A 27,797-nucleotide genomic window follows, 5' to 3' on the forward strand; every position below is an offset into this window, starting at 1 on the left:
TTCTCTTTCTCGTTCCCTCCGCGCTCTCTCTGTCTCTCTCTCTCTCTCTTCCTCCCGTGCGCGCGCGCGCGCTCCACCTCCGTCCGTCTCGCTCGCACGCACGCACGCACGCACACTCTCTTCTCGCTCGGTTCTCTCTCTCTCAGCGCGACTTCCTCAAATCTTTATTTCAGGCTCGACCGCGAACTCGGGGCGAACTGGTCGAAGCGCGCGCGACCGCCCCGGTTTTTTAACCGTCCTCACGGCAAGCTCACCGCAAGCGGCTACCGTCGCCGCCGCCGTCGCCGCCGCCGTCGTCGTCGCCGTCGTCGTGCATCGTCGTACATACGCGCGACTGTGTGCGCCAGGGCAGCACCCGTCGGAGTCGCGGAGAGACGACGCGTGTCTAAATTTGAATACGCTCTGGCAGCGTAGAGAGAAACGAAGCAGTGCCGTCCGCGCGTGTTACGCCGTCGGAGTCCTCGCCCGCCGTCTTTGCGGCTCGCCGTTCGCCGTCGGCCATCGTCGTCGTCGTGGACTGTCACGCGTTTCGGAGCAAAAAACAAGTATATTTTAGGAAAGAGCGCGCTCGTATCACGCCGTGCATCTAGTCAACGCATCTAGTCCCCCGCGATCCACGTCGCGGATAAAAAGCTAACCTATCTTAACCGCGCGCGCGACACGAATCGGAGCCGAGCGTGACACCGACGCACGCGTGCACACGCACGACGACCTAAGAATAATTCACGCGCCGCGACACGCAATCAACCGAGACACGGTCCCTATAAATATAATCGTGCGCCCTTTTTGCGAGTGATTCACGGCGAAGGTGAAGGAAGCGAGAAAGAGAGAGAACGCGCGAAGAAGAGAAAGAGGCGAAAGCGGAGGAGGGACTCGACTCGGATGAAATTGGCGAACGTACGCGGTAGATTTTTCTTCGACACGGATCGCGACGGCGAGAGCGAGAGCTGAATCGTCGCCGACGGACCGCGTGAGCGAGGAAGAGAGTAGTCTTGTTCAAGAGTGTGCCAAAGAGGGAAAGTAAAAGAAAAGGGAGATCGCCGATAGAAAGACACGACGCGACGGGAAGAAAGAGAAGGAAGAGTCTCGCGAGTGTGCCTGTCGGTTCGGCGTGCGGTATCGACGACGCGAATTAGTGTGCGAGAGAATCAGCATCCGGCGAGGAGGACGAGAGGAATAAGGAGGAAGGAGGAGGTGGAGGAGGTGGAGGAGCAGCGACAACAGCAGCGGCAGCGGGAAGTTTTGTTTTGATCGGCGAACGATCGCGCCGTCTCGCGATCTCTCGCCTCTCTTTCCCGTCGCTCCGTCGACGCGAGGCGGCCGCGGGGGTGCTGTATCACGGTGTGGGGAGATATCGATCGCGCGCGCGGGACCATTGACGTCGTTCTGGAGAACGGCCGAACGTCGTGAGCGAGAAAGAGAGAGAAGGAAGAGGGACACGACGACGACGACGACGAACGACGGTACCGTCGTTGTTCGGCGATCCGACGGCACCCGCGCGTCGTTTGCTCGCTTAGTTAGTCGGCGGTGCGCGTTCTCGCCGTCGTCAACATCGTCGTCGTCGTCGTCGTCGTCGTCGTCGTCGTCGTCGTCGTCGTCGACGGACACACGCACGCGGCGCGCGTCCTCGAGCGAGATCGCGATCGCGGCTCGGCGCGGTGCGGTGCGGCGCGCCGCGTCGCGGCGCCGATCCCGAGGATCGCCCGCTCCGCTCGTTTACTCTCTCGGCCTCGCTCTCGTTGACGCTCTCGCGGGGGAGAGATCGATCGATACGCCGAGGCACAGCGGGAACTCGGCCGACCGACCTGACTCCCGTCGTCGACATGCCCCGCTGATGATCCAGTAGGCTACGAGATCCGGTGAGTTTACCAAACGCGCGTAGCGCGGCGACGGAGAAAGAAACCGGGTGAGAGAGAGAGAGAGAGAGAGAGAGAGAGAGAGAGAGAGAGAGAGAAAGAGAGAAAGAGAGACAGGAGGAGGAGGAGGAGGAGGAGGACTTTCGGTCACGGTGAATCTCCGTCGAGAGACCTTTCTCCCCCACTATCGATGTTCGTTAGGTATGCGTGTGCGTCTTCTTGGACCTCGTCCAGGTCGGTACGTCTCGAGCGCGTTCGCCGTCTCTTTCGAGACTCTCTCTCCACGACACTGCCGATCCTCGCGGAGGGAGGTCTGCAGACCGGCCAAGATCTGCTTCGCGAGGCTCTCTCTCTCTGGTCCGGGATGATGATCTTCGCGTTCTCCCACACGTCACGATCTCTGATCCCGCCGCACGCGAACGCGCGCGCGATTCAATCTCCGCCTTCTTATTCGAAACGCGACATTATAATTCAGGACACAATTTCATTATCGCCAAATCGGACTTCTTCTCGCGGAATTGCCACAAAAATCGCCTCGTTCAATACCATTTTGTCGTGGTGGGAACGGTAATCTGACGACACTGAATGGCAATCGCGAATAATGCGGTAAAGGCGATCGCGTATCTTGATCCTTGATTCGATCACCGTGTTGCTTTAGTGTTCCGCTCCTAATTCGATATCTGCGATGCTGTCTTATTCAAGGTGTCGTAATTTCACAATCACTCCGAATTAGATCTGTCACGGTCTGACGTTCTCCGGTCAGAATTATCGGCCCAACAAGGGTGTATAAATCTCCTGGGATATATTCGATATTAATTTATTGATAATCTAGAATATATTGGCTTGGAACGATCACCCCACTGCAACAGAATTGAATACTTTTGTAAAGATGGGACAATCGTTTTCTGATGGGACAAATGCACGTTTTTGATATACGGTTTGATCATTCTTCAAGCTGGAATTAATGCTGCGCTGATAAGACAATCGGAGGAACGCGGTATTACATTGTTTACGTTGACATGTAGTAGTAACACCTTTATCTAATTTATAGCCGGGGCTAAACGACGAGATTACATAATTTAAATATTACATAATTCATACAGCTATGTAATATGGAAGCCGACGATAGGCGAAAGACAAAATAAAAGTAAATGGAAGACGAGAGATTTTCTGAGAATTTGATTCTTGTTCCATATAGATACCATTTAGAAAGTCTGCATTTTATCGAAAGATAAAGAAAAACACTTTTCGCGTTTGAAATCAGCATTGCGTTCTTCGGTTGTATATATAATTTTTTCGAAATCTTCAATCGTAATAGTTGTTATCGCTTTCACACACACTATAACAACGATTGCGTTAACGTTCGCTGAAATCTCTTAGTCCCCTATCAAATTTCCGCTAATAAAGGTTGATGATTTGATTATGGCCATGTTATATTAACGATATGTTTGCCATCGTACCGTCGTACGTTTAAAACACGTCTATAAATTTTTATAGATATTTTTGAAACCTTTGTAAAAATTCACGGTAAACCGCAACGTATATCTGAATGTTATCTATAAACAAACGCACATGTGGAAGTAAAAGGAAAACGTACATTACGTATATTAAACCGGAGTAATCAGTGACGTAACGTATATACGAAGGTTGTTTAGGATTGCGAACCATCGATTAGGGGTTACTAATTTCTTTTTTTTTTTTCTGTTGCAATATCGACTTTGTTAGGTTGACCGAGAAAATAATGCGGGGACCCAGCTCTCGGTTCTCTCGCTCCGATTAAAGACGCCCTCCCTTCGCAGAACACGAGAGAGAAAAGAGCGCGCTTGGTATCCACCGTGTAATCCGAGGATCACGCCTCTGTGATAAATTACATCTCCTGCCCACGACGAGATACTTGGAACAATCAGATCCTTAAAACGATATTCGATCACGCACCTATAGAACGCGCGCGCATCGTGACAATTTTATTCAGGACGGAGAAGAACGCGGAGTGGAAGAATTCAATATATTTCAGGGTAGACTAACTTTTCTGTTTCGTCTCGAAAGATCGTCCTAGTATCGTCGTTAAAACAATCGATCAAAGTTCAATATCTGTAGTATACAGATAAATATCGTAATTTCGAAACGTTAACACTCCCGTTTTGATTCGAGTTACGGTTGTAACTTGTAATATTTCTTTATCTTTTAATTTATCGCGCTATATGGCGTACAGCGCGACATTCATTCCCGAATACTGTGTACCTTTTGCGTGAAAATATTTTCGACCGCGTCCGCGCCGTTGCCGGGAACGTTTAACTTTTATTATACGCGCCGGCGTTATTTTACTCGGAATACCATAAATCATCGATGGTCGTTTTGATCGGCTCGCTATCTAGCGCGCGAGCCATCGGTGCGGAATCTGCGCAAGTTTGCACGCATAAACGATCCGACAAAGTGACGTCCTAACGAGCCGGCATAGTTGTTAGTCGAGCGAAGATTCCATCGAGTAACACGTATACACACGCACACGGACGTAGGTCTGAAATTATCAGCTTACAAGGATAAGATATAAAGAATAAGGCATAGATAGATAGATAAAGTTTATTACGTATCCTTCGACAGCTTCGGGAGGCGGAAAGAGGGGTGCGGTAAACAGTTATTTTTCTACTTCAATTTTATAATATATCACTATAGAATGTGTTGCAACAACTTTTTAACAACGGATTAGATGATCTCTTATTAATCAATTTAATGGTTATATATTCAAACGTCACTACGAATATTTTATTTTTTTTTCAAGGTAACGTCGAAGTAATGAGAATCGGTGTAATATATTCTTCAAGTAATTTCCGCTGATATATATACGTAATCCCGTTCGCGCGCTGCGATTCTTATATTATAGATTATACACGCTCGCGCTACCTCGCTCTTCGTATCTCGCTCTCGCGTTTCATTGTGCCTCGACGACCCCGGCGCATCTCGCGCGATAATCCTTTGAATTCGATATTGACTCCGGCTGCGGTCGCGGGACACAATCGCTCGCCGCGATAAGGCACGAGTTTTATCAGCTGGACCGCCGCGCCGCGCCACACCGCGCGCGCTTTCAGCGTGCGACGTATACATCTCGTCGTATAGACAGCAACGTCCCTCTTCCGATCGCCGAAGCGGCGATCTCTCTCGCTATCGCGCCGATTATTAATCGGCGCCGATGTAACGAGATGCAAATGAGCCTCACGTGTCGGCGTCGCGTCGGCCGCGACCGACTCTCGCCGATGGAAACGGACGCGCGATGATTAAGTACACGGGCACGTTCGCTCGAACGGAACCCGCTCCGTGTCGGCCTTCTGATAAGAATTTCATAATTTTCAGTTTCTTTTTTGCCCCTTCCCCCCCCTCCCTTTCGTCTCCGGGGTGAAGGTCGCGAGCGTTGCGTAACATTTTACGGAGACATTTAAAGCAATATATTGCATTAGGTAACGCGAGAGTGGAATCCTACGCGTATATACGTCACGTGTGTTTATTGTGGCAAATTTGCATTTGCCAATTTTTCTTCAATTACCCGATCGCCGAAGTTTTCCTCGCGACTTAGCGTATCGTCGCACCAGCTATATGACGTAATATTTCCATACGCCGTTTCAATACGCCGTTATTGGCGATACTATATAATGCCTATACCGATAATATAATGGACCTACATTACATCCGGATTGTTCCAAACCGTTAACCGAAGAATTAGTCCGTGATAGGGTGTTTGAACAGCTGTTTAGCATTCTACACTTCTAATTTTCCCCACGACTGATCGATCTCTCGCGCAAATTTTTCCCGACGATTCAGCTGTCGCGCGCGCAGCGAAATTTATCCAGCGGTTTATTTCTAATATTACCTTATTGTTCACATCGTCGTAATATTATTACGCTCACTCGGTTTTTTTTTATATTTCACTGTGTATTTCACTGTGTCTCTCGGCACCGAGATGTATAGGCCGGTGCAGGTTGGCTGGTCGCTGACCCTCACTCCGGGTGGCCGGTGTAACGCTCTTGTATAATAAACCGAATTCGATCGCGAGAGACACGTCGAGCGAGGTCTTTGCTAGATCTATCCGCCGTATAACCGCCGGTAAAGATAGCGTAGGGGGATATATAGTAGCGAGCTCGTGTGGACGCGCGAGCGCTATGCCGCTTTTCATTCATTACTCGCGCCGCGCACGAGTAATAATTTATCTCCACCCTCCCTCCCTCACCCCTCTCTCACGATGCTGGAAAAGCAGGCTGTGTGTGCCTACTGCGCGGGGAGCACACACGTGCGCCGATCGATCACACGCGGAACGGCCGATTCCGCTCCGAGGTGGCAAGACGGTGGATAGCGCGCGACGCGCCGAGAAATCATTGTCCCCGCGAGAACTCGGGAACTCGGGGGAATATGTTTACGCTCCCATTTCCTCGCTGAACATCCGCCGTGACTCTCGGTGGTTCTTTAACCCGGGACCGGGAGTGAATTTTACACCCCGGATATCGAAAAAATGAAGATTACAGTAATTTTAATGTGCTTTTTTCGTTTTTAATATTTTTGGTTTTTTCTCACTTTTTTAAAAAAAAGTTGAGTAACGCTATGTACATATTGTCCTTAAATACTAATAAATTATAGAACAATCGAACATATGCAATATGTAATTAATAACAATGACTTTTAATTGGTGTAAAAATCACCCTAGACCATCACCCTATAGGTATGTAAAAAAAATTAGGCGTCCGTTCCCGGGTTAACTCAGTATCAGTCCGTGAGAACCATTGCTTACATTCTAAAAGTTTAATTATTGCTATTTATAAAAAATAGGAAAAAGTGTGAGATTTCATCAGACTTTTTTTCGTGCAAAATGTTGAACTTCCTTGAAAGTTCCTTGAAATCTCTTTTTTTTTCTTGGAAACCGATATTTTCCATCGGTTAATCGATAATAAATCTTATATCGAGACTTAATAGTTGACGTAAATCATGGGTGACATATAACAACACTCTATTTAGTTTATTAATTATGAAGATCACGAAGTTTTTCTATAGATATAATTTCTCAATTAAGGAGGCACGCTATATCTCGTGTATATTTTGTATGTAAGACGCGCACTGGAAACATAATTTAATCCCAGGGATAAGATAATTTATGTGCGGACGTTGAGGGATTTTAATATAGCTTGCAATTAGCACTTACAATTATGAATGTATTTACGTATATTTACGTTTCTTCATGCCAAGAATGCAAATCAATAAAATCAAGAGTCAAATGAGGAATGTAGAAAAGTAAATCTCATTTCCCGCACTTGGAGATTTGTAGAGAGAGAATTGTCCCTTTCCATTTTCTTTCCCTTCAATAAAATCGAAGTGTAAATATTAAATGTTGGTTTTAGCATGCGCGAGTTTTATTTATATCGCTTATAGGCGAGAATCAACAAACGTTTCGCCCACTCGATCGTTCGTGCGCGCGCTTTCGAAACGTAAACAACAGAGATTCGCGACCAATACCTACCTAATTCTTTCCCCGCTATATCTGGCAGCCGGCGTACACGTAAAAACCCTGGCTTTAACTCGCCGTTCTAATTCTAACACCCCCACGGACTATATTTACTGAAGCTTTTCCCATTCATCGCGAACACGCGATTTGTCGTTATTACGCGAATTAACGCGGCGCGGTGCGGCGCGGCGCGGCGCGTCGCTGCACCGGTTTTACTCCGTTATTTTCGTCGCGCTTCAATTTACACCGCGTCTCATATCACGATCGCGTTTCATAATCGCGCACGCACGAGACGCGATCTAATCGCGCGGATTACAATCGCGACGCGTCACTCTCATCTCCGATTTACGTCCGAAAGGGACCGCGATGGACCACAGACGGCGCGACACGTCCTTTATTCATCGATGATCTTTATCTACTTTGTATAATGTAAGTTGTAAACTGATAAAAATTAGAAAAGAAAATCTGAGTCTCTGAACGTAGCGAAAAATAAACTAAGAAAAAAAAAAAGATAGTCTGCGATCTTGAACAAATAAATTACTCAAACTTAAACTCAAAATTAAATGCGAGTATATCATCTTGCGATATAATTGGAGATACACTCACGGTATTCACATCTAAAACTGAAGACAAAAATGCGGAAAATATACATCAATTACACGATAATTGTACGCTTTATTTTAAGCGAGTTTTTAACATTCTCCGATTATATCGCGTAAATGAGAGATTAATTAGCCGGATTTGCATTAACTTTACATATTAACTTTATAAGAAGGACGCTTGCGCGACATAATCACGCGACGAGTAGCTATATATATACATCGAGCACCGCGGTATCGCGGTACATCGACGAATATACGACGAGAACACGAGAAACAAGTACAAACGATGACTCCGAAGCGCTTCGTCATTCGTACTTAGCACAGTTGCATTCTATCTTCTCTCTTACATAACGTATCCGTGATGTATCGCGTCGGTGTATTGCCACGATCAAATATACGCGAAGAGAGACACGAATATATCGCGTTGCCGTTTCCGAGCTCTCGACTCCGCGATCCCGTCTCCGATAACGTATGTAAATTTTATTAATATTTGAACAGCTTTCGGGCCACCGGCGCCTGTAATTGAACCGTTACGAGTTACCGCCGAAATTGCGGCCTCTATATACACGTGCGAGAGCGAGGATCGATCGGTGATTTCTCCTCGCGAGTAATCGTCGAGTCGCTTTTGTCCGCGTCATCTTACGCCCGTTATCCGCCTATCACGCGTTTTGCTTGCCCGTTTTCTTGGAGCGTTTTTTTTTTTTCGTTGGCGTTTGGCTTATTAATCTTCTTCGCATTATCTTGTGTCGGAAAAAAATTATACTTAAGTATAATTTATATTCATGAATATTTTATTTGTTCTTAATCCTAATCGATATTTCTTTTTCTTTGCCTCACTATTTTACCTGATAAGCATTTAACGAGTTAAACGGATACATATGCGTATTCATATGTTTTCACGCATGCTCAATACACTAGTATATAATATACTATTTTCGCTCGCACACGTATTTATGAATCGGTGAGACGTTAATCGCATCTTCGTGCTGATCGATGAAGTCCGATCGATCGGCAGCTGCTCGGCGCCGATCGAGAAACGTCGTGGCGATCTTGTGGAAAATGAAAATTCCAGAACGGACGGTAGATTGTAACTTGTAACAGCTATTCCAACTGCCATTGGCTTCCGTTCGCACGCCTCGATTAATCGCGCTTCTCTATCATCAAGACATTACTGGCTCTCCGGGTCTATGTCTATGTATGTGCGCGTATGTGGCTCACCACATCCACTCTCTTTCTCTCTCTCTCTCTCTCTCTCTCTCTCTCTCTCTCTCTCTCTCTCTCTCCTTTCCCTCTCTCTCTCTCTCTCTCTCTCTCTCTCTCTCTCTCGCACAAGCTTTACTCGCAGTAGGACAGCGCGCGCAAGGAGGGATAGGGGCCAGAGGGAGAACACCTGTGCAAGGTTGAAGAATACACCACGACCACTCCTTGTTTGTCGCAACCTGTTAACGCGCCGCCTGCTCGCGTATGCCGGCAACAACCCTTCTTCGTCGTTCAACCGACGGGAAAACTTTAGGGCGTGTAATTCCCGACAACCGGTCGGCTGACCGACCGGTCTGCACTGTGATCATCCCGGATTATCGTTCTTCGTTGTTTCTCAAATCCGCTATTGAAGCCGGCCGAGACCGCGCCGCCGAGAAATCGATCCTCTGACGCAGATTGCTCGGCGAACGAAGGGTGGCGGTGGCGGTGGCGGTGGCGGTGGCGGCGGTGGTGGTGACGGTGACGGAGGTTGTAGTGGGGTAGTACACCCCGTATAATCGGATCCCTTCCACGAGAGCTTTTCCCTTCGTCACAACGTATCGCGCCGACCGAACGTTGCATCGCATGCCGCAAGGCATGTACAAGGCACTCGAACGCGTGTACGTGTTTAGCACGTATGCGAATAAGAAACTGACTTATTCATTAGCTTCTCACGCGGGATGCGAGCAACGGCTTTTCTTTATAGTTGTTTACAATGTAATCCGTACCTTGTTCGAAAAAAAATCTGTTATATAAGCAAAGTTTTTTTTCAACAAGAGACTTAGGCTACGGTCAACGTGACGCTACAAATGCTTCGAACTTCGAAGCATTTTTTCTCTTTTTTTTTTCAATGAAGAAAGAAGGAGAAGAAGAACGCTCCAAAGCATTTGTAGCGTCACGTTGTCCGTAGCCTTAAACGTCTGTGGAAAGTGGGGGCAGATAAAATCATTGTTTTTTTACTACACTCTTATGTAGGGTATTTCGTGTATGAAACACATAAAAATTTCATGCGCGTGAATGGGGCAGATGCCATAAATTTTATTAACGTTTGTTCTCGTCGTGTTTAACTATTTGCCTGCAGAAATTATCAGCGAACGTGAACGACGTCAGTAATATACGGTTTGCAATTCTGCTCGGGAACTTATTTAATTTGGACCAAATTATTTGCGGGGCACAACGCCGCGCGCGCAATCATATAGTTATAAATAATTATCGTCTTTTCAAACGTAAAAAATCGAACCGGAATATTATTGCGACTTTGTTGCTCCTTACTTGATCACTATTATTCTTATCTTCTTCGGGAAAATATTGCTGGATGTTAAGGATGTCAGAGAGACATCTGCGGAGCCTAGGAAAAAAGTGTGAGCGAAATAAAACACGAAGTGTCCGCAAATAAGCGCGTCGTTATCAATAGCTATATTATGTACTCGTGTCGTTATTTCCCTGACCGATCGTTTGCACGGTAATATTACACAGCCAAATTACAGACACGTGTTATATCGTAGAGCGCGCCCGTATATCTTTTCAATCTTGCCCGACTATCTACCATTTTCGCGAACTCAAAAATCCTTTCGCTGAACGTGACCTTCGTCACTCACACGTATCAATAGCGATAAAATTCTTGAGTCACAACATTGCCAATTGGCTGCTTTATCGAACAGCGCGTTGCACAATGAGATAACAATACGAATCTCTACGTTTATATCGCAGAATTGTTCTTCTCTCTTTAACTCCAAGTATTCGCACTGATGCGTACTTTAAATATCGCCAGTTTCACAAAAGTCTGTTTTGTTAGAAACAGACGATGCACAGATAAACGTACGCGTCCGTGTATTCAAGTGTATATAGATATAAAAATAATTTACAAATTTGTTTGTGTATCAGTGTTGGTTCGTTTCTTTCTTAACAAGTGGAAATTAATGCCCGAATATATAATTATAATTGGGCAAATATCACAAACTGCTATGAGTTGATTTTTCGTTTATTTTAATAATTTAGATACTCAACATATCTATTAGAATTTCTAATCGTTTATTAACATTTTTAATTTCTAATTGAAAGTAAAATGCAACTATGCGACGTACGAATTTACATTTATTCTTTCAGCAAACTTTTCGGACTCGGACTCATGTCGTTATACGTAATATTGTACACATATCGATGTTTGTTACGAATTTCGTCTCAATTTGTGCAAACGTGTGGCAAACGTGTACGGCACCGTATTTTTTTAATAGACGGGCGGACAAGGGGTGGCCTTTTTAACTATTGAGGACGAAAAGAAGAGTTTTCGACGCGTGGAAGGAACGTCATACCTGCCGCATCGATCGTGTATTACGCAATTTAGGGCACAGTAGGTACCACGTATTACACATTCAGGACACGGTAATGGCATTGAAGTAATAATCGCCACCCTCGCGTCAGCCTCGGGAGACACGCATCGCTCGACTGTCGATCGTTTCTCACGAATTGTAGCGTGTCGATAAGTGACATAGGTCACCGAAAAAAAAAAAAATATTTTCGCGTTTATCAAACCCTTAAGATTTTACAACGGATACAATCGGATAATATGTTACAAGAGCGAGTTATTCCGTTGAACAGAGCCAAATCAAATTCGAGATGCAAGGTTTCGCCGATTCAGTTTCTTTGAGTTCTAGCAAAACTCCAAACGGGACTGAATAAATCCCATCCCCCATTTCCCATGTTCCCGCGGAACTTTTTATTCAAACCGAGCGTTCGTGGTTGCCAAGGATTATTGAATGCAAATCGCCCGCGGTATAGGGCGGCGGCCCCACGAACTTTTCTCTCAGACCGGGGGGGGGGGAGGATTGTATTTCTCCGTTATATTTTCACCGCATTAGCGATGGATCGAAGCAATTAACGCTATCTATCACGATACGGCATATGGTTGCGAGAGATAAAGGAATCGCTTTCCATTTCCCAGCTGACGTCATTGCCAATCGCGGTACGCTATGCGCGTACGAATACAAAGGTCCTTTTAATTGCTTCTTCAATTACCTAGGCACCGATGCTTCCGAACATCATATAGGGAAAAAAGCAAGATTCTGCTTTCCGCTCCATATCGTACGATTCGCAATTATCTATTCCATCCTCTTTAACGATCGCGTTACGTGGAACGTATTGATATTCACGCACCGTTATATAGCCGATTATCTTTAATAAGCGGTCAATCCGATTTTTTCTTTAACAGATCGACGTGTCTCCAATTTTTCTCACCGTTTGTCAACTGTACATAAATCGAAGATTCTGGTCGCACAAGGTCGCGTTTATCCTTAATCTTAATCATTTGCAAGGAAAATGGGGAGACTCTCGACTTCTTTTTATCTCACAAAGTCCATCCTCGATATTAGAATGTTTCACAACGCGTTGAATAAACCTCGTTAACTCCGCTGTTCCGTTTGGATTTATTTTGACCTATTTTTATTTTTAAAACGCGATAACAGTCCGTATTGATTGTCGCGCTTATAAATTCTATATTTCATTAAAACCGCGTAATACTGGCGCGCGTCCATTTCTAAACCGCATTCGCGCACTAAATGCACTCGAAGGAACAAAGCGAGCGCCGTAGGGTCCAGTTTCCTCCTTTTTTTTTTACCGGAAAGACGCCAAGCAGCTGGACGTGCGTTCCTCGCGTTGTCCCAGCGCGAAGATGAAACGCGCGAAAAATCACTGAAGGTGAACGAACGTCGGGGAATCACCCGCGATGATGCCAATCACCGATAATGAAATTGTCGACGTGAATCGTAGCGTTTGCCCACGTTTTGGATCACGCGTTCGCGCGCGGTTGGAAAGCCATTTGAATTATTAACGCACGATGAATCATCGTCCTCTCGGCGATTAGCGCGGTTGAGTTTTCGTTGCTGCCGCTACGTCTCTCCGCCGGAATGTTTCTCTCGCGCCGCCGCGATCCTTTCAGCATCTCGATGCCGCTCTCGAATTCCTCGCTGCTCCAAGCTCCGTCTTTCGACAGTTCGTAATAGTGATCGCGAAAAAGGAAATCTTCAATGATATGTTTCTTCTACAATTTTTTTACTACAAAAAATTGCAATTACTTTCAAAAATGTCAATATTTTCTTATTTCTTAACAAAGATGTCGAAACTCTGATAGTCCTCGAGCTATAAGTCGGCGAAAACGGCAGGCTTTCAATAATTTAATCTTCAGAATGAGCGAACAAATAACGTTATTATTTATCTCATTGTCAAATGGATTTTGAAGTGAATTCCAAAATTTGGCAAGTTGTGACAAACATTTTTTGGTGCGTTCGCTGAAGAGAACCTGGCGTCAGATTTTACAAACAAATATACGTGCCTTAACATTTTCTTTTTGAACACGCTGTATATCTTCTGTTGTTTAGTTACTGGAAAAAGTTCAGTTATCTTGTTATCTCGGAATAATATTTTTTATATGGGTATCTCTCTGCAAAACGAGTTATCTCGGGTTAGTAAGGTAAACGATTAACGGGACTTTTAAATTTTACAAGTCGTTTGTGTAAAATTTTACGGATTTCGTTGAAAAGTTCTGATAAATCCCCCTTTCGTCCTTTATTTTCTTTTTATTCTTTTGTGCGTAGTTGCGTTTTATAGGAGTCTCGAGTTAATTGGAAGACACGCGCTACGCAAGAAAAGCTTGATGTTGCGCGAAGTTAAAGATTTGTTATCGCGATGCAAAATCCGTTGACCCAGAGCTTATTTTTCGCCCGTAAAAACACACCCATCGGCTTAAATTAGTCCCCCTCTCTCTTGACACCGACGAACTTATTTGTGGGCCCGAAACAGTTTAATTCGGTCGCGTTTGTGGCTAATTCTACGCCGTACCGTAATAGTTCCGTATTTATAGTGTATTGCGGCTAATATCGCGGGGCGATTAATTTGTTACCGTCCGTCTCTCGTTATATCGTCTGTCGTTGCGCGTTTTTAGAATTGTTTTGCAATAATAATGACAAATCTTCTTTTGGATAACGCATTAAGAATGGATACGATTGACAGCTCGGCATTTTGTAAAGCGGAGAATGAGCAACATTTATAAGAGCGTAAAATTGATGACTCGGATGAGTAGGTATATCTGATATTTAACTATTAAAAAAATAATGCGCGGACACAGCGCATTATGAAACAGTTTATATTGACGCAATAAATAAACAGCATAAGCTAGAGTCGATCAAAGATATTACGTTAATAACAGCGAATGAAGTTGAATGCAAAAAGCTGAGAGGAGTAAGACTGAACTACTCGAAAAAAGAAACTATATATTTCAAAACAATTTGCAAATTTTTCGAATTTAAGTAATTCTGTATAAGATAATTAAAAAAAAAAAAAACCACTGGATGCCAAACATTTGATTTTTTTAAATCGCAATAATCACTTTTGATCGCTTTGGTTACCTTATTTATACGATTGTCGTTTCGCTAACGATAAGTCATCAGTAACGCTACCTGGAATTGTGATTTGTCCGCGACAGATTTTTTCGAGAACTGACAATGAGATAAATATTCCTTTTTCCCCTTTTTTTTAAGAATACCTGCTGCAGAATAGACGTGCGTTTTATCTTATGGTTAAAAAATTCCGTTATATTAGCTCGTCGCTTTGCGGTAGCTCAATTATCAATTGCAATTGAAAAACACCTTCTCTGCCCATATAACAACGTCGCGCACGACATCGTTCCCTTTTATTCCGTTTGAAAGCCACAATCTCGTTGGTGGTAAACGATTCGACACTTTGTTTGCCGGTCCGTGGGCTCTCTGCAGCCAGCACGCACGCCAGCCGGCGCTTTGCGAACTTGTTCGTACGCACGGCAATCGTAATCGATACATGAAAGTGACACGCGCGCGAGTTTCCATTGAATATTAGGTTTTAAAGCGCGGTCCAGTTCTGTCGCTCTCCGCGCGAACTGTCGCGCTTGTTTATCGCTGCTAGCCTTTTCCCGTGTAGCATCCCGAGGAGCAAACCCGAGCGACGGGATTCGTTTCGATTCAAAGCGAAACGTCCCTCTCCGCTGCTCGGTAACTTTTTCTATTTTTTTCTTGTTTAAAATTCTCGCAAAAAATATTTTTCCCGAATTAAAAATACTCGGCGACTTGTATTCTACAAGATACAAGTATAAATATTTACGTACTGATTTTCTAATCTCTTTAATATTCGCTTTAGCAGCGGGAAAAGGACAACTTCGATGTTTTTACATATAAATACTCTCACGAGTTTTTTACACTGTTTAGTAATGTATCGTAAAATATAATTTTAATTTCCAACGGAGTAAAAATATTTTCTTTTTGTGTGTTGCAGTGTTCTTAATATTCCATCCATTGATTTCGAAGACTTGCCTCTTATTCAAGACGTGGTGCAACAATGGGTCGAAAGAAGATTCAGATTTCACGTATCACGGACGAACGGAATCGTCAGGTAATTACAAGTACCTATTCCGGTCAAACAAGGCAGACGACGTTCCTTTATGTAGCGATTTGGCGCCGCTAATTGCAATTGGTACATATTTTCGGGAGTTGTAACAACCAGGAAAATTAAAGCGTACGCACGGCAGCAGAGATCCGTTTCCGTCTTACATTCTTGCAAAAAAATAACGAAAGGATTTACAAGTCGATATTTTAAATAGACGTTTTAATTCTATTTTTTGCCTCTTTATGTAAAATATAGAATGATGCATAATTAATGTAATCGTTTCTCGGGTAAACACGGCTCTAGAGATACATTTTTTTCTTTAAAATAAATCTACGCTCGCGAGATGAGGAGCAAGGAGAAAGAAACGCGTAAGAACGCGTATAAAAAGATTGGACCTGCTAATTATTATTGATGCGATCTTACGTAACGTTATTGATCGGGTAATTAACAATTCGACGAATTAATATTTGCGTCGGCTGTGCCTGCAACTTTTTAGCAGTCTTAATGGCTCGAGAAACCCCGCTGACGTTCACCTTCGATGCAAACCCCCCCCCCCTCTGCTTTTATATGCGACAGGTGACCTTTAACAAGCGGAAATTCGGCGTGATGAAGAAGGCGTACGAACTGTCGGTACTGTGCGACTGCGAGATCGCGCTGATTATCTTCAGTTCGAGCAACAAGCTGTACCAGTATGCGAGCACCGACATGGACAAGGTTCTCCTCAAGTACACCGAGTACAACGAACCCCACGAGTCCCTCACCAACAAGAATATTATCGAGGTGAGTCCCATTTATCCGCCACCGATTCTCAGGATGAACGAGGACGCGCCAAGGATCGAAGTATTGACGTCGTCGCTGATTTTTCGTTAAACTCTCTCTTTTTCTCTCCCGATGGAAGAAAGGAATATATATAATTATATATATATATATATATATATATATATTACACACGTTTCTGAATATGTATATATGCAATATATGCCAAGGTCAAGACAGCGGTGTGTCGAATATACAGGGTGTATCGAAGAAGCTCACTAGGAATCGCAAATGACAAAAACCGGAACGGAAAGGATCCTCGACTGTTTTAACGTTAGAACACGGATAGATTTTCTTTCGCACCGCGATTAGGTGTTAAAGGGTTCTCTTTCAGGGGTACGAGCGGGTACGAGGGAATAGCAGGGCCAGTTTTCAGATGTGATCCGGGCGATCCTTGGTTTAATAGAATTTCAATCTGTCGCTTAATTAATCGGTCAGATGTCACGACATTTATAATCGTCGATTTTGAAAGAACTTTATAAAAAAGAAATAATATTCTCAAAAACAACGCGTATATCTACATCCCGACACGTTTACTCACACATACAAATGCGTGTCGCTGTTTTACGATGAACGGAAAGTTTTAGAACAATGACTTGCGTTCTTTGCACAGATTTCCTTTTTATTTGTAAAGAATATAAAATCGACGGTTTTATGTCGATACCCATCTATCGCGGGACACGGTTTCATTTCACGATGGGAGCGACGCCGACGCGGCGATCCCTTTTTCCTTTCCTACGCGAGCGTAATTGCGAGAGTAAACCGGGTAGGATAAGAGAAGCGCCGCGCGTCTTGGTGTTAAATTAACGTGCATGTGAAGGTTGAGTGCCCTCGGGCGGTGTGGTCACGTGAACCTGTCTGCTGACACTTGCAGGCGCTCAACAAGAAGGAGCATAAGGGTGCCATGTCTCCAGAGAGCCCGGAACCGGACGCGATCGAATACAATCTTACCCCGCGCACCGAGGCCAAATACACGAAGATCGACGAGGAATTTCAGATGATGATGCAGAGGCATCAGCACAATGGCAGCAGGGTAATTATTCAAATCAAGTTAAATGTCAATTGCATCGGGTCGAGCTTATGTTTACGCAAAAAAAGTTACAGTTTCTTTTTTATTACGCTTATTATTTAGATTTATGCAAAGCGCTTGCTGCCAATTAACTTGCTTGTCTGAAATCTTTATAATTTTTACGGAATACGAATATAGGATTTTATAAGTTATATGATTTCCAAGACGTCGAATTTCTCAAAGTATCTTATCAAAAGTAGTTTCGAACTCAGTACTGTCTGTCACTTAATTTTATTTATATGGAGACTAGACAAACAATTTAACATCTTAAATTTATTTCTGTTAAAATAATATTTAAATATATTTTATTCAAAATGTTATTGTACGAGCTATTTTATCATATATAACGCACAGATCAATTTTTTTAAATGTGGTTTGCAATTATTTTTGTGTTTATTTTTCTATAGAAAACGTACGCGATTTTTTCCTGATTTTGCGACAATGTTTTTGCAACAAATGCAATTGTTAAATATTTTATTATTTTAAAATACATACGAGATATGTGTATAGATTATAAAATTACACATATTACAACGATAATATTTTATATATTATTATTTTTTATTATATATTTATCATTATGTGTGCAATATTTAAAATTAATATATTACACGCGATTCATAATTTATTGGCAAGAATTGATTATATTTTAATAATTGATTTAAAATGAGGATAATTAAATAGAATTAATTTTTGTTTGAATAAAAAACAGTAAAGAATCTGAATTTCTATAAGAAATTTATTTTATGTATTTATTTTATTAAAATTGTTTATCCAGTTGTTTTTATAATACTATTTTCGCTGTGTATGTATGAAAAGAATCAGATATGAGTGTGTCATTATACAACACGCGTCATTATATTACACAAAGTTAAGACAGAACAATAGCAAATTGCAAATTTGCTATGAACTGCTCGGCGCAACGCTTATATATATATATATATATATATATATATATATATATATATATACACTACAGATATTATTAATTTGCATTGTGTCTGTTATGATTGCAGACAATGGGACAATCGAATTATACGCTACCGGTATCTGTACCAGTGAACAGTTACGGCGAATCTCTTCTTGGATCTAGTCCACAGATGGCACATACCAGCATTTCTCCACGTCCATCATCGTCTGAGACGGATTCAGGTAGCTTTAATTAGTAACAGAAGACTGAAACAGCAAATTCCCGATATTTTCAAGAAATTTGCGTCTAACTTGTTAAATTATTCGTTCTAGTGTATCCCCCGGGAGGAATGTTGGAAATGAGCAATGGCTACCCACCATCAGCGTCACCATTGGGTGGTTCACCTAGTCCAGGACCTTCGCCTGCACTCGGTGTTGGTGGAGGTAGTGCAAATAAAGGCAGCAATCCGTCTAGGCATTCGCCGCAACCTCCGCCTCCGCCACCGCCTCATCCTCACAGGGCTAACCTTCGAGTGGTTATACCAACACCACTCGCGCAATCTCTCTCTGAAGACACTAATTATGATGTAATTGTCTCATCATTGTTAACTTTAAATGGGTGTTATGAACAAAAAATTTGTCCTTTGTTTTATAATGACTCTTCTGAATTTCTCACATTCGTGAATTAAAGCTTGTATAATTTACAATAATTTTAAAACATAAGGTGTAAAGCTAAAAATTGGATTCCGAATTAAGAAAATAAGCTCTTTCTTTCTACTAAAAATATTTTGACCATCAGAGAAAAAATTCTTTATCAATTGCTAAATCTTATATTGTGTATTTGATAAAAGCATTAGGAAATTTACAATATGTTGTGCATTTATGCTTTCAGAATGCCCATACGCAGTCTGCATTGAATACACCTGTAGTAGCGTTACAAACACCAACAGTACCAGCCGGATACTCTAGTTTTGGACCAACAGATTACTCCTCGGATCTCGGGGGCCTTGCATGGCCCACTCATCAGAGGTACGTTGTTGATGACTTATATTCGGCAGCCACCATGTCCAGCATCAGGTAAATCATATTTCATAATTATTGTTGTGAAAGAAAGCTATATGTCCAGTTGGTATGACATATTTTTAGTTATTTTATTCACATTAGATAACAGATGATACATTTTCGGTTCTAATCGGATTAAAAAATTGAGTACACGTAAATAGAATATTACACACATTTTAATAAAAATTCGAATTCAACGTACATAAGTTTCAATTAGTTTCTACCTTCTCGTTATTCTCATTCTCGTAGTTATTTTTTCCTGTTTTTTTTCTCTTCACTTGTCTCTTTTTAAATTAATTCTCCATATGGATATTACTTAATGGAATAATTCGCACGAAACCTGTCGCTGGGTAGCTGTAACGTAATATATCGACCACTGGAGCGTTATAGTTTTTTTTCTGTTGCAATAGTGTTTCGCATGTCATTAAATTATGGAATGTTGGAGTGTTCTTCATTTTCATCTACAGATTGTTTGCGTAGTTGAGTCACACACTCTTATGGGGCGATACATTTATTAAAAGTACATTCTCATGATTCGTATCATGATTTTATTAACTTTCATTCATGCATGATTGCACGTTCTCATATATGTATAGGGTTGGGATGAAAAATTATATAGCTTCTCGCTACGCTAGACTCGATAAAAACATATTCACACAAGAACATATTTTCTTTTTGAGTTTTCTAACTGTTTACATAAAATTTTTTCCCTCGTAGTATCACGAAACTTTTTCGATATTGCAGTGGTCTTCCTCACCTAGCTGTATCGAGCAGTACACCGCCACCATCTACGTCGCCTTTACCTGTAAAGATAAAAAGTGAACCGATAAGTCCACCCAGAGACCCGCACGGCGGTAACAGTGGGTCCAATGGTGGACCCAGCAACGCCAGCAATCTACACCACACAAACTTGAATGTCGGTCCATCGTCCAGTACCGGTGCCCCACCGCCACATCACGTGTCTCATCCGGGGCCTCAGACACTAAACTTAGTATCGAGCAGACCGAGTAGTAATCCACCTCCGTCCCATTCGGGTAGTATAACACCGACAAATCTACCGTCGCCTGGAAGTGGTGCGGTCGGTGATATCAGAACGAACCATTCTAGCGGTGGCGGGAACGGAGGAAACAGTTCAGACTATGAGAACGGGCCGCTCATGAAACGCTCGAGAATCACGGAAGGTTGGGCGACTTAATGTCGATTAAATTGTTGCACTCATCAGTTGTTTGATACCTCCTCGACGTACAACGGCATATAGTGCTTGTGAGTTCCAGTATAATTAAACAAACTCCTTTTAAACGTCTTTGAGACGCGTACTTCGTACTATCGCGATAACGATGGCTACGGGAATGGGTACGCTTCCGCCGTAGCTAGCGGAGTGGAAAAATCTGTTTATATTTTGAAGCTGAATACAGAATATACATTTATTTGAAGAAAAAAAAAAAGAAAATACGGTGCCATAATGTTGAAACTTTATATATATATATATTATATATATGATAGATATACATATATATATTTTCATGTATATAATATGAAGTGTTGTTTGTATATATGTCATAAAATTCGTAATAACTTTCGCGATATGGCATTGTGTCATCGATGCTTATCGTACGAAAATTTATGCGAAGGGAAACAGTATGTTAGGGAATACCCAAATACGCAGTACCCAAATTGTGAAATTTCTGAAAGTGTAATACTGAATCTAAATGAGCTTGTGAGGAAATCTACACATAGTGTAAGATTTATAAAGACCAGAACTTACCATCGCAATTCGTTGTTGTTTTGTATGGTATAGTAGTCAGAATTACGCCATAACCCGTTAATACAATCTTGCGCTGCAAAAATATGCTTTGTTCGGAAACATTGCCATTGCGCTTCGCAGACATCGTATTCCATGCAACAGCCATTCATTTATGGGCAACTTGATTGTTCGCGGAAAACTATTAATTGCGGTTTTCTTGTCACAGAATTTATATCGAGAGGAAATTTTATATTTTACTTTGTACATTAAGATTTTTTATATTCTTGAATTAACCAACTAATTTTACTGTTAACGTGAGTTTATTAACGGTCTATGGTTCCCGAACATGCGGAAATCGGCTGCTGTACTCAAACTTTTCATGATATTCTATAGAACAAGATTCGAAATTAATATATTGAGTTATGAGGTAATACAATAGATAGGCATATTATATAGTGTTGATTAATAAAAAAAAAGATATACACACAGCGCGCGTATAGATATATACATACATATATATATATACACGTTATATACATTTTCCACAAGTATTTTGCACATTTGTATAAAGATTATGGAGGAAAAAAACTTGAAAACTTTGCAACCCTTGAAGCCTAAAAATATGTAACGAGAGTTTATATACTACAGGTATATGCCGTATAGTAAAAATGTGATTAAATAAAACTTACGATAAGAAGGATTGAGTGATATTAATGTTAATAACTTTAATCGTAAATTTTTAAAGAAACCAAAATTATATTTCTAAATACACTTCATTATATTTGCCAACCATGATCAATTTTATGTATCTTAATCTGTAGTTCTTTTTAATACAAAAACTTCCAGAAGGATTGATAATGATATAATTCTACATATAGAAAACGAAAATGGTTTGTTCTCTTAAGGTGAGAATATCTAAGAAATCTTTTGTCGCAGAGATCCATTCTGTGATATATAAGAAATTATATATAGAAGAGACGTTTATCCTTTTCGATATCAGAAACGCGCGACCTTCTCGGCCAACAATCACGTAAAAGTAAATCTAAACGATATTTGGCAAAACAGGGTTGCAATTGTATAACGATGTAGAATTTACCTTCTTCCTGAAATCAGTAAGATGAAAATGTGTCAAGATGGTTTCAATGTATGTTTTACAATCTCAGGATGTATCCTGGTGAGAATCGTTCTCGAGAACTGTATTTGATAAATTATTGTAATTAACATACTAATGGAATACGCAGGTATATGAATGAATAGTGCCTGGCACCATTTGTGGCCCTCCTGTTAGGATGCTTTCCCAAATCGTATATGCAGTACAATTTGTTAATAAAGTCTTGAAAATAATAAGCTACTTAAGCGAATATATATATGTATATTCGAGAAACGATATATGATGTTGTAAGCTTTATAATGTGACTTTTTGACAAATAGCGTGGGAAGGCAACCTTTATTGTAATCGAAGGTTGTACGATGAGGTATGACCCTCGATATTCATTTTCTTTATTAACGCATATTAGAAATGTTTCATATGACTGTACGAACAATCGGTATGTGGAATATGAAAGCGTAATGCGTATAGTCATTAATCTTAATCACGAATTTTTAAGATGATCACAAAGTGCAATCTCTTAGCCAACACACTTTTTTATCAAACAAAAAAATATAAAGAAATTGTTATTTTTCATAACGAAGAAGTAAACTTTAATGTATTAAAGATATATATGTCTCCACTAGTTATTAAACTTTTTCCTATTGACACGAAATTTATTATATTTAATTGATATTTAATTGTAATATATATATTCTATTCATATATTACGAAGGATGATTGTATATGCCTGGCTCGCAGGTATAAATGTTTCCAAATGGATTTATATTTTGAAATTTTGTTTTACGTTTAAATGCATTTGATCGGTACATTAAAAAGGAACATGAATAAAATCGAAGGCAACGTTGTTTTACCGACAATATGATATTCTCTATTGTGACTTTTTCGTGACTTTGGACGTAAAGTAAAAAACGTTAAATCGTTAATTCTATCTCGGCGTTGTTACATTGGATATAATATCGGAAGTTAAAATTCCTTACATATATTTATCTTACACACAGGATATAATTTAAATTTAATCTTAACGAGTATTAATGAACCCAAAACTTGTTAATTCTTTCTCTGAAATGCCCTATTGTGATATCGAAACTAACATGATTCTTCTGCATAATAAGTCCATCTAAAATCATTTTGAGTGTTCCGACATCGACACTTCTATAACAGTCACAGTGTGATGTGAAAAGCATGAGCAGTACTTTATATGCAAGGTTTATATGTACTATCTGATCTATTTTACCATAACATACAGTACGATAATGCATAACAAAATCCATAAGAGTAGGCAATTTGTTAAATGTACGTTAAGTACATGTACGTACACTTCAATGTATATTTTTAATATGAAGTACGATGTAAGTTATATCTGTGAGCAAAAATAAGTTGATGTAATTAAAGATGTATTCGTCTTGATCGGCACAACTTATGACGAAGATTACATTGTTGTCAACGTCGCAGAATAGAATCAAGTTCGTACCTTGCAATTTTCACGTGTTTAACTGCAAATATTGAGAAACATTTTAATTTTGAAATATTATTTGAAATAATAATACGGAGAAGAGACATTATCAATTTTGGAAGACTTTCATATCCCGGTGACTGAAGCTGTATTCTTCTGCGTAAGTTTCTTTTCTTAAAATTACTGCTAAATTGTGTGATATATATTACGTTTAAAATATATATTGCGTTTAAAAAAATATTCATTGTGTATTCTAAATACTCTTTGGTTACTTGCCGTGAATTACGATCATACAGTTGTGCCTCAAGATTTCAACAGATATTCAATACGTAAAAGTAATGATAATTATTGTAGTTAAAAACTCAGAGACTATTGAAATTGTTGGAAACGCTGTGAACGAAATGGACCATCGTTAGAAGAGCCATACGCGTAAGATAAAATGAAGTCTACGGATGGTTAGACATTTTATATTGCATAAACTAAGATTGTTTGGAAAAGAGGCCATTATAGGCTTTAGGCAATGTTCGCAAATAATCGAATTGCAATGCACGGCACAAGTACCAGATCACTGTAACAATGTAGCAAAATAAAATACAATGTATATGTACTAGCCACAACTGTTGTCACCACAAATATAAATAAATAAATGTATATATATATATATATATATATATATATATATATATATATACACACACACAATTAAGTTTAAATACAGATTTAAGTACTGGACATATCTGTAAAGCCAAGTAGCATCACATTTTTAAACGTCATAAGAATATCGTCATTTTACTGTTACTATCTGTATCTGTGCATTTTGAAACTGAAAACGGTATGACCTGTTTGATACGTACACAATCACACCAAAAGTTATAAGATCCTTCATATATTTTTTAACATATAGTTATCATATTATTGAGTTTTCCGCTTAGTTTTGAAATGCACTCTGTGAACAGATGAAGTGTATGACGGGGGGGGGGCATACTTTAAACATTATTATGTAGTTATACACGTATTTGTATAATACAGTTTAAAGGGGAGGTTGTTTAACAATTCCTCAAATTGCGTATCATACTGTTACAGTTAATTTCGAGATACAGTTACATTGTACAATGTATAAATTTTAAATAGAACAGTATGTATACACAGACACACGCACACACACCCACACAGACATACACACTTAAGATTTGCATCATGCATACACAGCCGGATGTATGCATATGTGGATATATATGTATAAAAGTTATTATAATAATGTGTAATAGTAATAACATACAATATTATAGTCGTGCGTTACGTTAGCTGATAATTGCGAGAATAAAGGAAAGTAATTCATATAGTGCCATCATAACTGACTAATTAAGGGAATACCGATTTTACGTTTTAAGTAGTAATATCATAGGAGAATATATTTGAGGAAGGAAAAAGAAATACTTACAATGTTGAAGACAAAGACTCGGTTTATGTTTGTAATAATAATTATAATGTTTGCCAAGTTTGTTACGTAAGTACGAAGCCATTGAGAAATTTTATGTGCTAAAATCTTAAAGACATAACTTTATTCTCTTATGCACATTCAATGCCACACGCAATAGTACTTGAGTACACGAACCCGTTGAACTCGGTTTGTGCGCTCATGGAGATGGCGTAAATACGCTACGGACACGGAATTACAAAGCCCCTTTGTTTGTACGTTATACCTTTGGTGCTCGACATTACCCAGTTATTGTTATACGTTATTATTACTGATCTGTATATGACCATGCTACCATATTGCCTATTATTGGTCAGTATAATCATTGTCAGAGTTAGTGATAAATAATGATTATTTGATAACGCTCTGTGTACATCACACACATACATACAACATTGTAAACACATACACATTGTGGTTATATTTCAGTGTATCAGCATAATGATATGATTATTACGATGTTGCCCATAGAATACATTTTACTTGGTTTTTACATTTGGCAGTATTTTATTTTGGCATTATTCCATCCACCTGTAGCTTTTCTCAACGCTCAACTCTCATTGTTGACTTGTACGTGTAGTGCGTTCTCTCATTTTTGTATATTAACATTATTTGTACTTGAGAATCGGAAATCTGAAATTATTTTGCGAATTCATCATGTTGCTCGCATGCTTTCGCTGTGTATTACTTCGCGACGATTTGCGATCTTTTCTAATTTGATATGTAAAACATTACTTACCGGCTCGATAAGTTTGTTATCATAGAAAACGTGTTTTGTTGCTTGTTAATAATGCCCATCTTTAAACTGTATTTTTATTAGGTAACTGTAATGTTAACACGTGAGAATCCAATCTACGTTATATCAATCTCATTGCGTTTTCTAAAATCTCACGACACACGTCGAGTTGCTTACTGAAACCAACTTCATTATGCATAAAAACTATAGCAGGCAACTCTACTTCTATAAATAGTAATCGAAATATTTAACACATTTATGCAGGAAAAATATGTAAGAAATAATTATATAAAGTCAATAGCCAATATTACATGACGGTTAATAGTATATATGCCATATCCAGCATCTTGATGCACTGGCGTTCAAATTTATTGAAAAAAATGTAACTTTTAATACATATATCTTGCCATTGAAAAACAAATTTCTATTTACTCATTATTTTTTCTTGAACTTTTAGTATCATTGTTTCATCGAGACAATTGTGTACATTATACGCGTATATTATAATATCTTTATTCGTTTACGCGCAATTCTCTCTCGAGGATGTAATATATTTTTAATATACATTTTTCTTGTGTAAATCCTTGTGAGATGCGATATTTTTGTAACGCTGACGTCTCTACGACAATTCAGTTAACTGTGGACCTGTGTCTCTCGGAAAGCGCGATGATAAGAAAGAATTTTGAAATGCTTAATGCGTAACGAATCTTCTTCTCTCATATAGATAATTATATCTTAAGGAGTAATCACACAACACTTTGCGCGATTGCAAAAGAACCAAATTTCTTGCGAGCGGCTCGATGTCGTATGTATGTGATTACGCGTTACGCTAAAATACACTTTGAAACACGAAGGGATACGAGCTACACACAGTTTCAGGATGTTGTTCCTAGAATTCTGTGAAGATATATGTGTTCACAGTGATGGAAAGAATAAGATATATATTAGCGTTCTCTTTTTTTCCGAATTCACAGTCTATAAATAGCTGCCCATCGCATCAACGCCCTTTCCTTTTTACCTTAAGTATGTAATCTATATATGGATTATATATCTTGTACTTAAATCTGGACCGCGCGATGTGATGATATTTTATATACCTGTTACAAATCGGAGACCAGATGTCGTCGCTCCAATAACGAGCGGGCAAATTAAGACATACAGAATTTTCTCTTCCGTTTTCTTTTTCTACCGCTTAACGGAAATGTCTATGTTAAATACTTCCGCATTGTACATAATGTGTCCTTCAGTCTTTGACTAATTCTCTCTTCTTTGGACGGTCAGACGGACAGTTAGCTCTATGTGTTCTAAACTTTAGGGATCTCGACCACGCGTCTATGCACACGCATATACAAAAGTACATATATATATATATATATATATATATATATATATATATACATATACATACAAATACACACGCACATACACACACCACATACATATATACACTTTAAGATAAAAGTCGGTATGTTATTCAGTGTAGCACAATTGGTTTGCACTGAATATCAATCTTCATTGTGACGTCCACTAATGTAATTTGCAACGATTGTAAACGCGTAAGATAGACATTGGAGAACAATTGACCCTCTCAAAGGGAAGGTCTGAAACAAAACCTGCAAATCGACATATCTCGTTATCTTAATAATGTACGAGTATTTAAATACGTATAGGCGTATTTGACTGTATTTGAGAGGAGCGTATTTTCTTTTCATTTGTAAGAGGGAGATATAATTCATAGTTTTTCGTGGTTTGCAAATAATTCGGCATAATCTTTGCGAGTTCTATTTAAATAGTTATCTCGGACACACACAACACACACGTGGAAAAAGTCTT

The 27,797-nt window shown here is 40.2% G+C and overlaps 1 protein-coding gene across 4 annotated transcripts in view; it reads left to right on the forward strand.

The window, feature by feature from the left end:
* Mef2 (myocyte enhancer factor 2) overlaps positions 1–25,721 on the forward strand; it is a 71,007-nt gene extending 45,286 nt beyond the window's left edge. The window contains exons 1-8 of one of the 4 annotated variants that reach the window (XM_077400765.1): positions 160–1,859; positions 15,477–15,593; positions 16,164–16,367; positions 17,278–17,436; positions 18,489–18,624; positions 18,715–18,968; positions 19,274–19,410; positions 20,188–25,721. In XM_077400765.1, coding sequence (XP_077256891.1) covers positions 15,540–15,593; positions 16,164–16,367; positions 17,278–17,436; positions 18,489–18,624; positions 18,715–18,968; positions 19,274–19,410; positions 20,188–20,638 — 1,395 coding nt within the window. In that variant the 5' untranslated portion in view covers positions 160–1,859; positions 15,477–15,539 and the 3' untranslated portion in view covers positions 20,639–25,721. Of the gene's footprint in view, positions 1–159; positions 1,860–15,476; positions 15,594–16,163; positions 16,368–17,277; positions 17,437–18,488; positions 18,625–18,714; positions 18,969–19,273; positions 19,459–20,187 lie in introns of those variants that run through there. The other 3 variants (XM_077400756.1, XM_077400736.1, XM_077400746.1) reach the window with 3 other exon arrangements.
* The last annotated feature ends 2,076 nt before the right edge of the window (positions 25,722–27,797 follow it).

The sequence above is a fragment of the Temnothorax americanus genome, unplaced genomic scaffold (assembly GCF_048541705.1).
Source record: "Temnothorax americanus isolate GAGA-0224 unplaced genomic scaffold, ASM4854170v1 Scaffold1, whole genome shotgun sequence".
Lineage (NCBI taxonomy): Eukaryota > Metazoa > Arthropoda > Insecta > Hymenoptera > Formicidae > Temnothorax > Temnothorax americanus.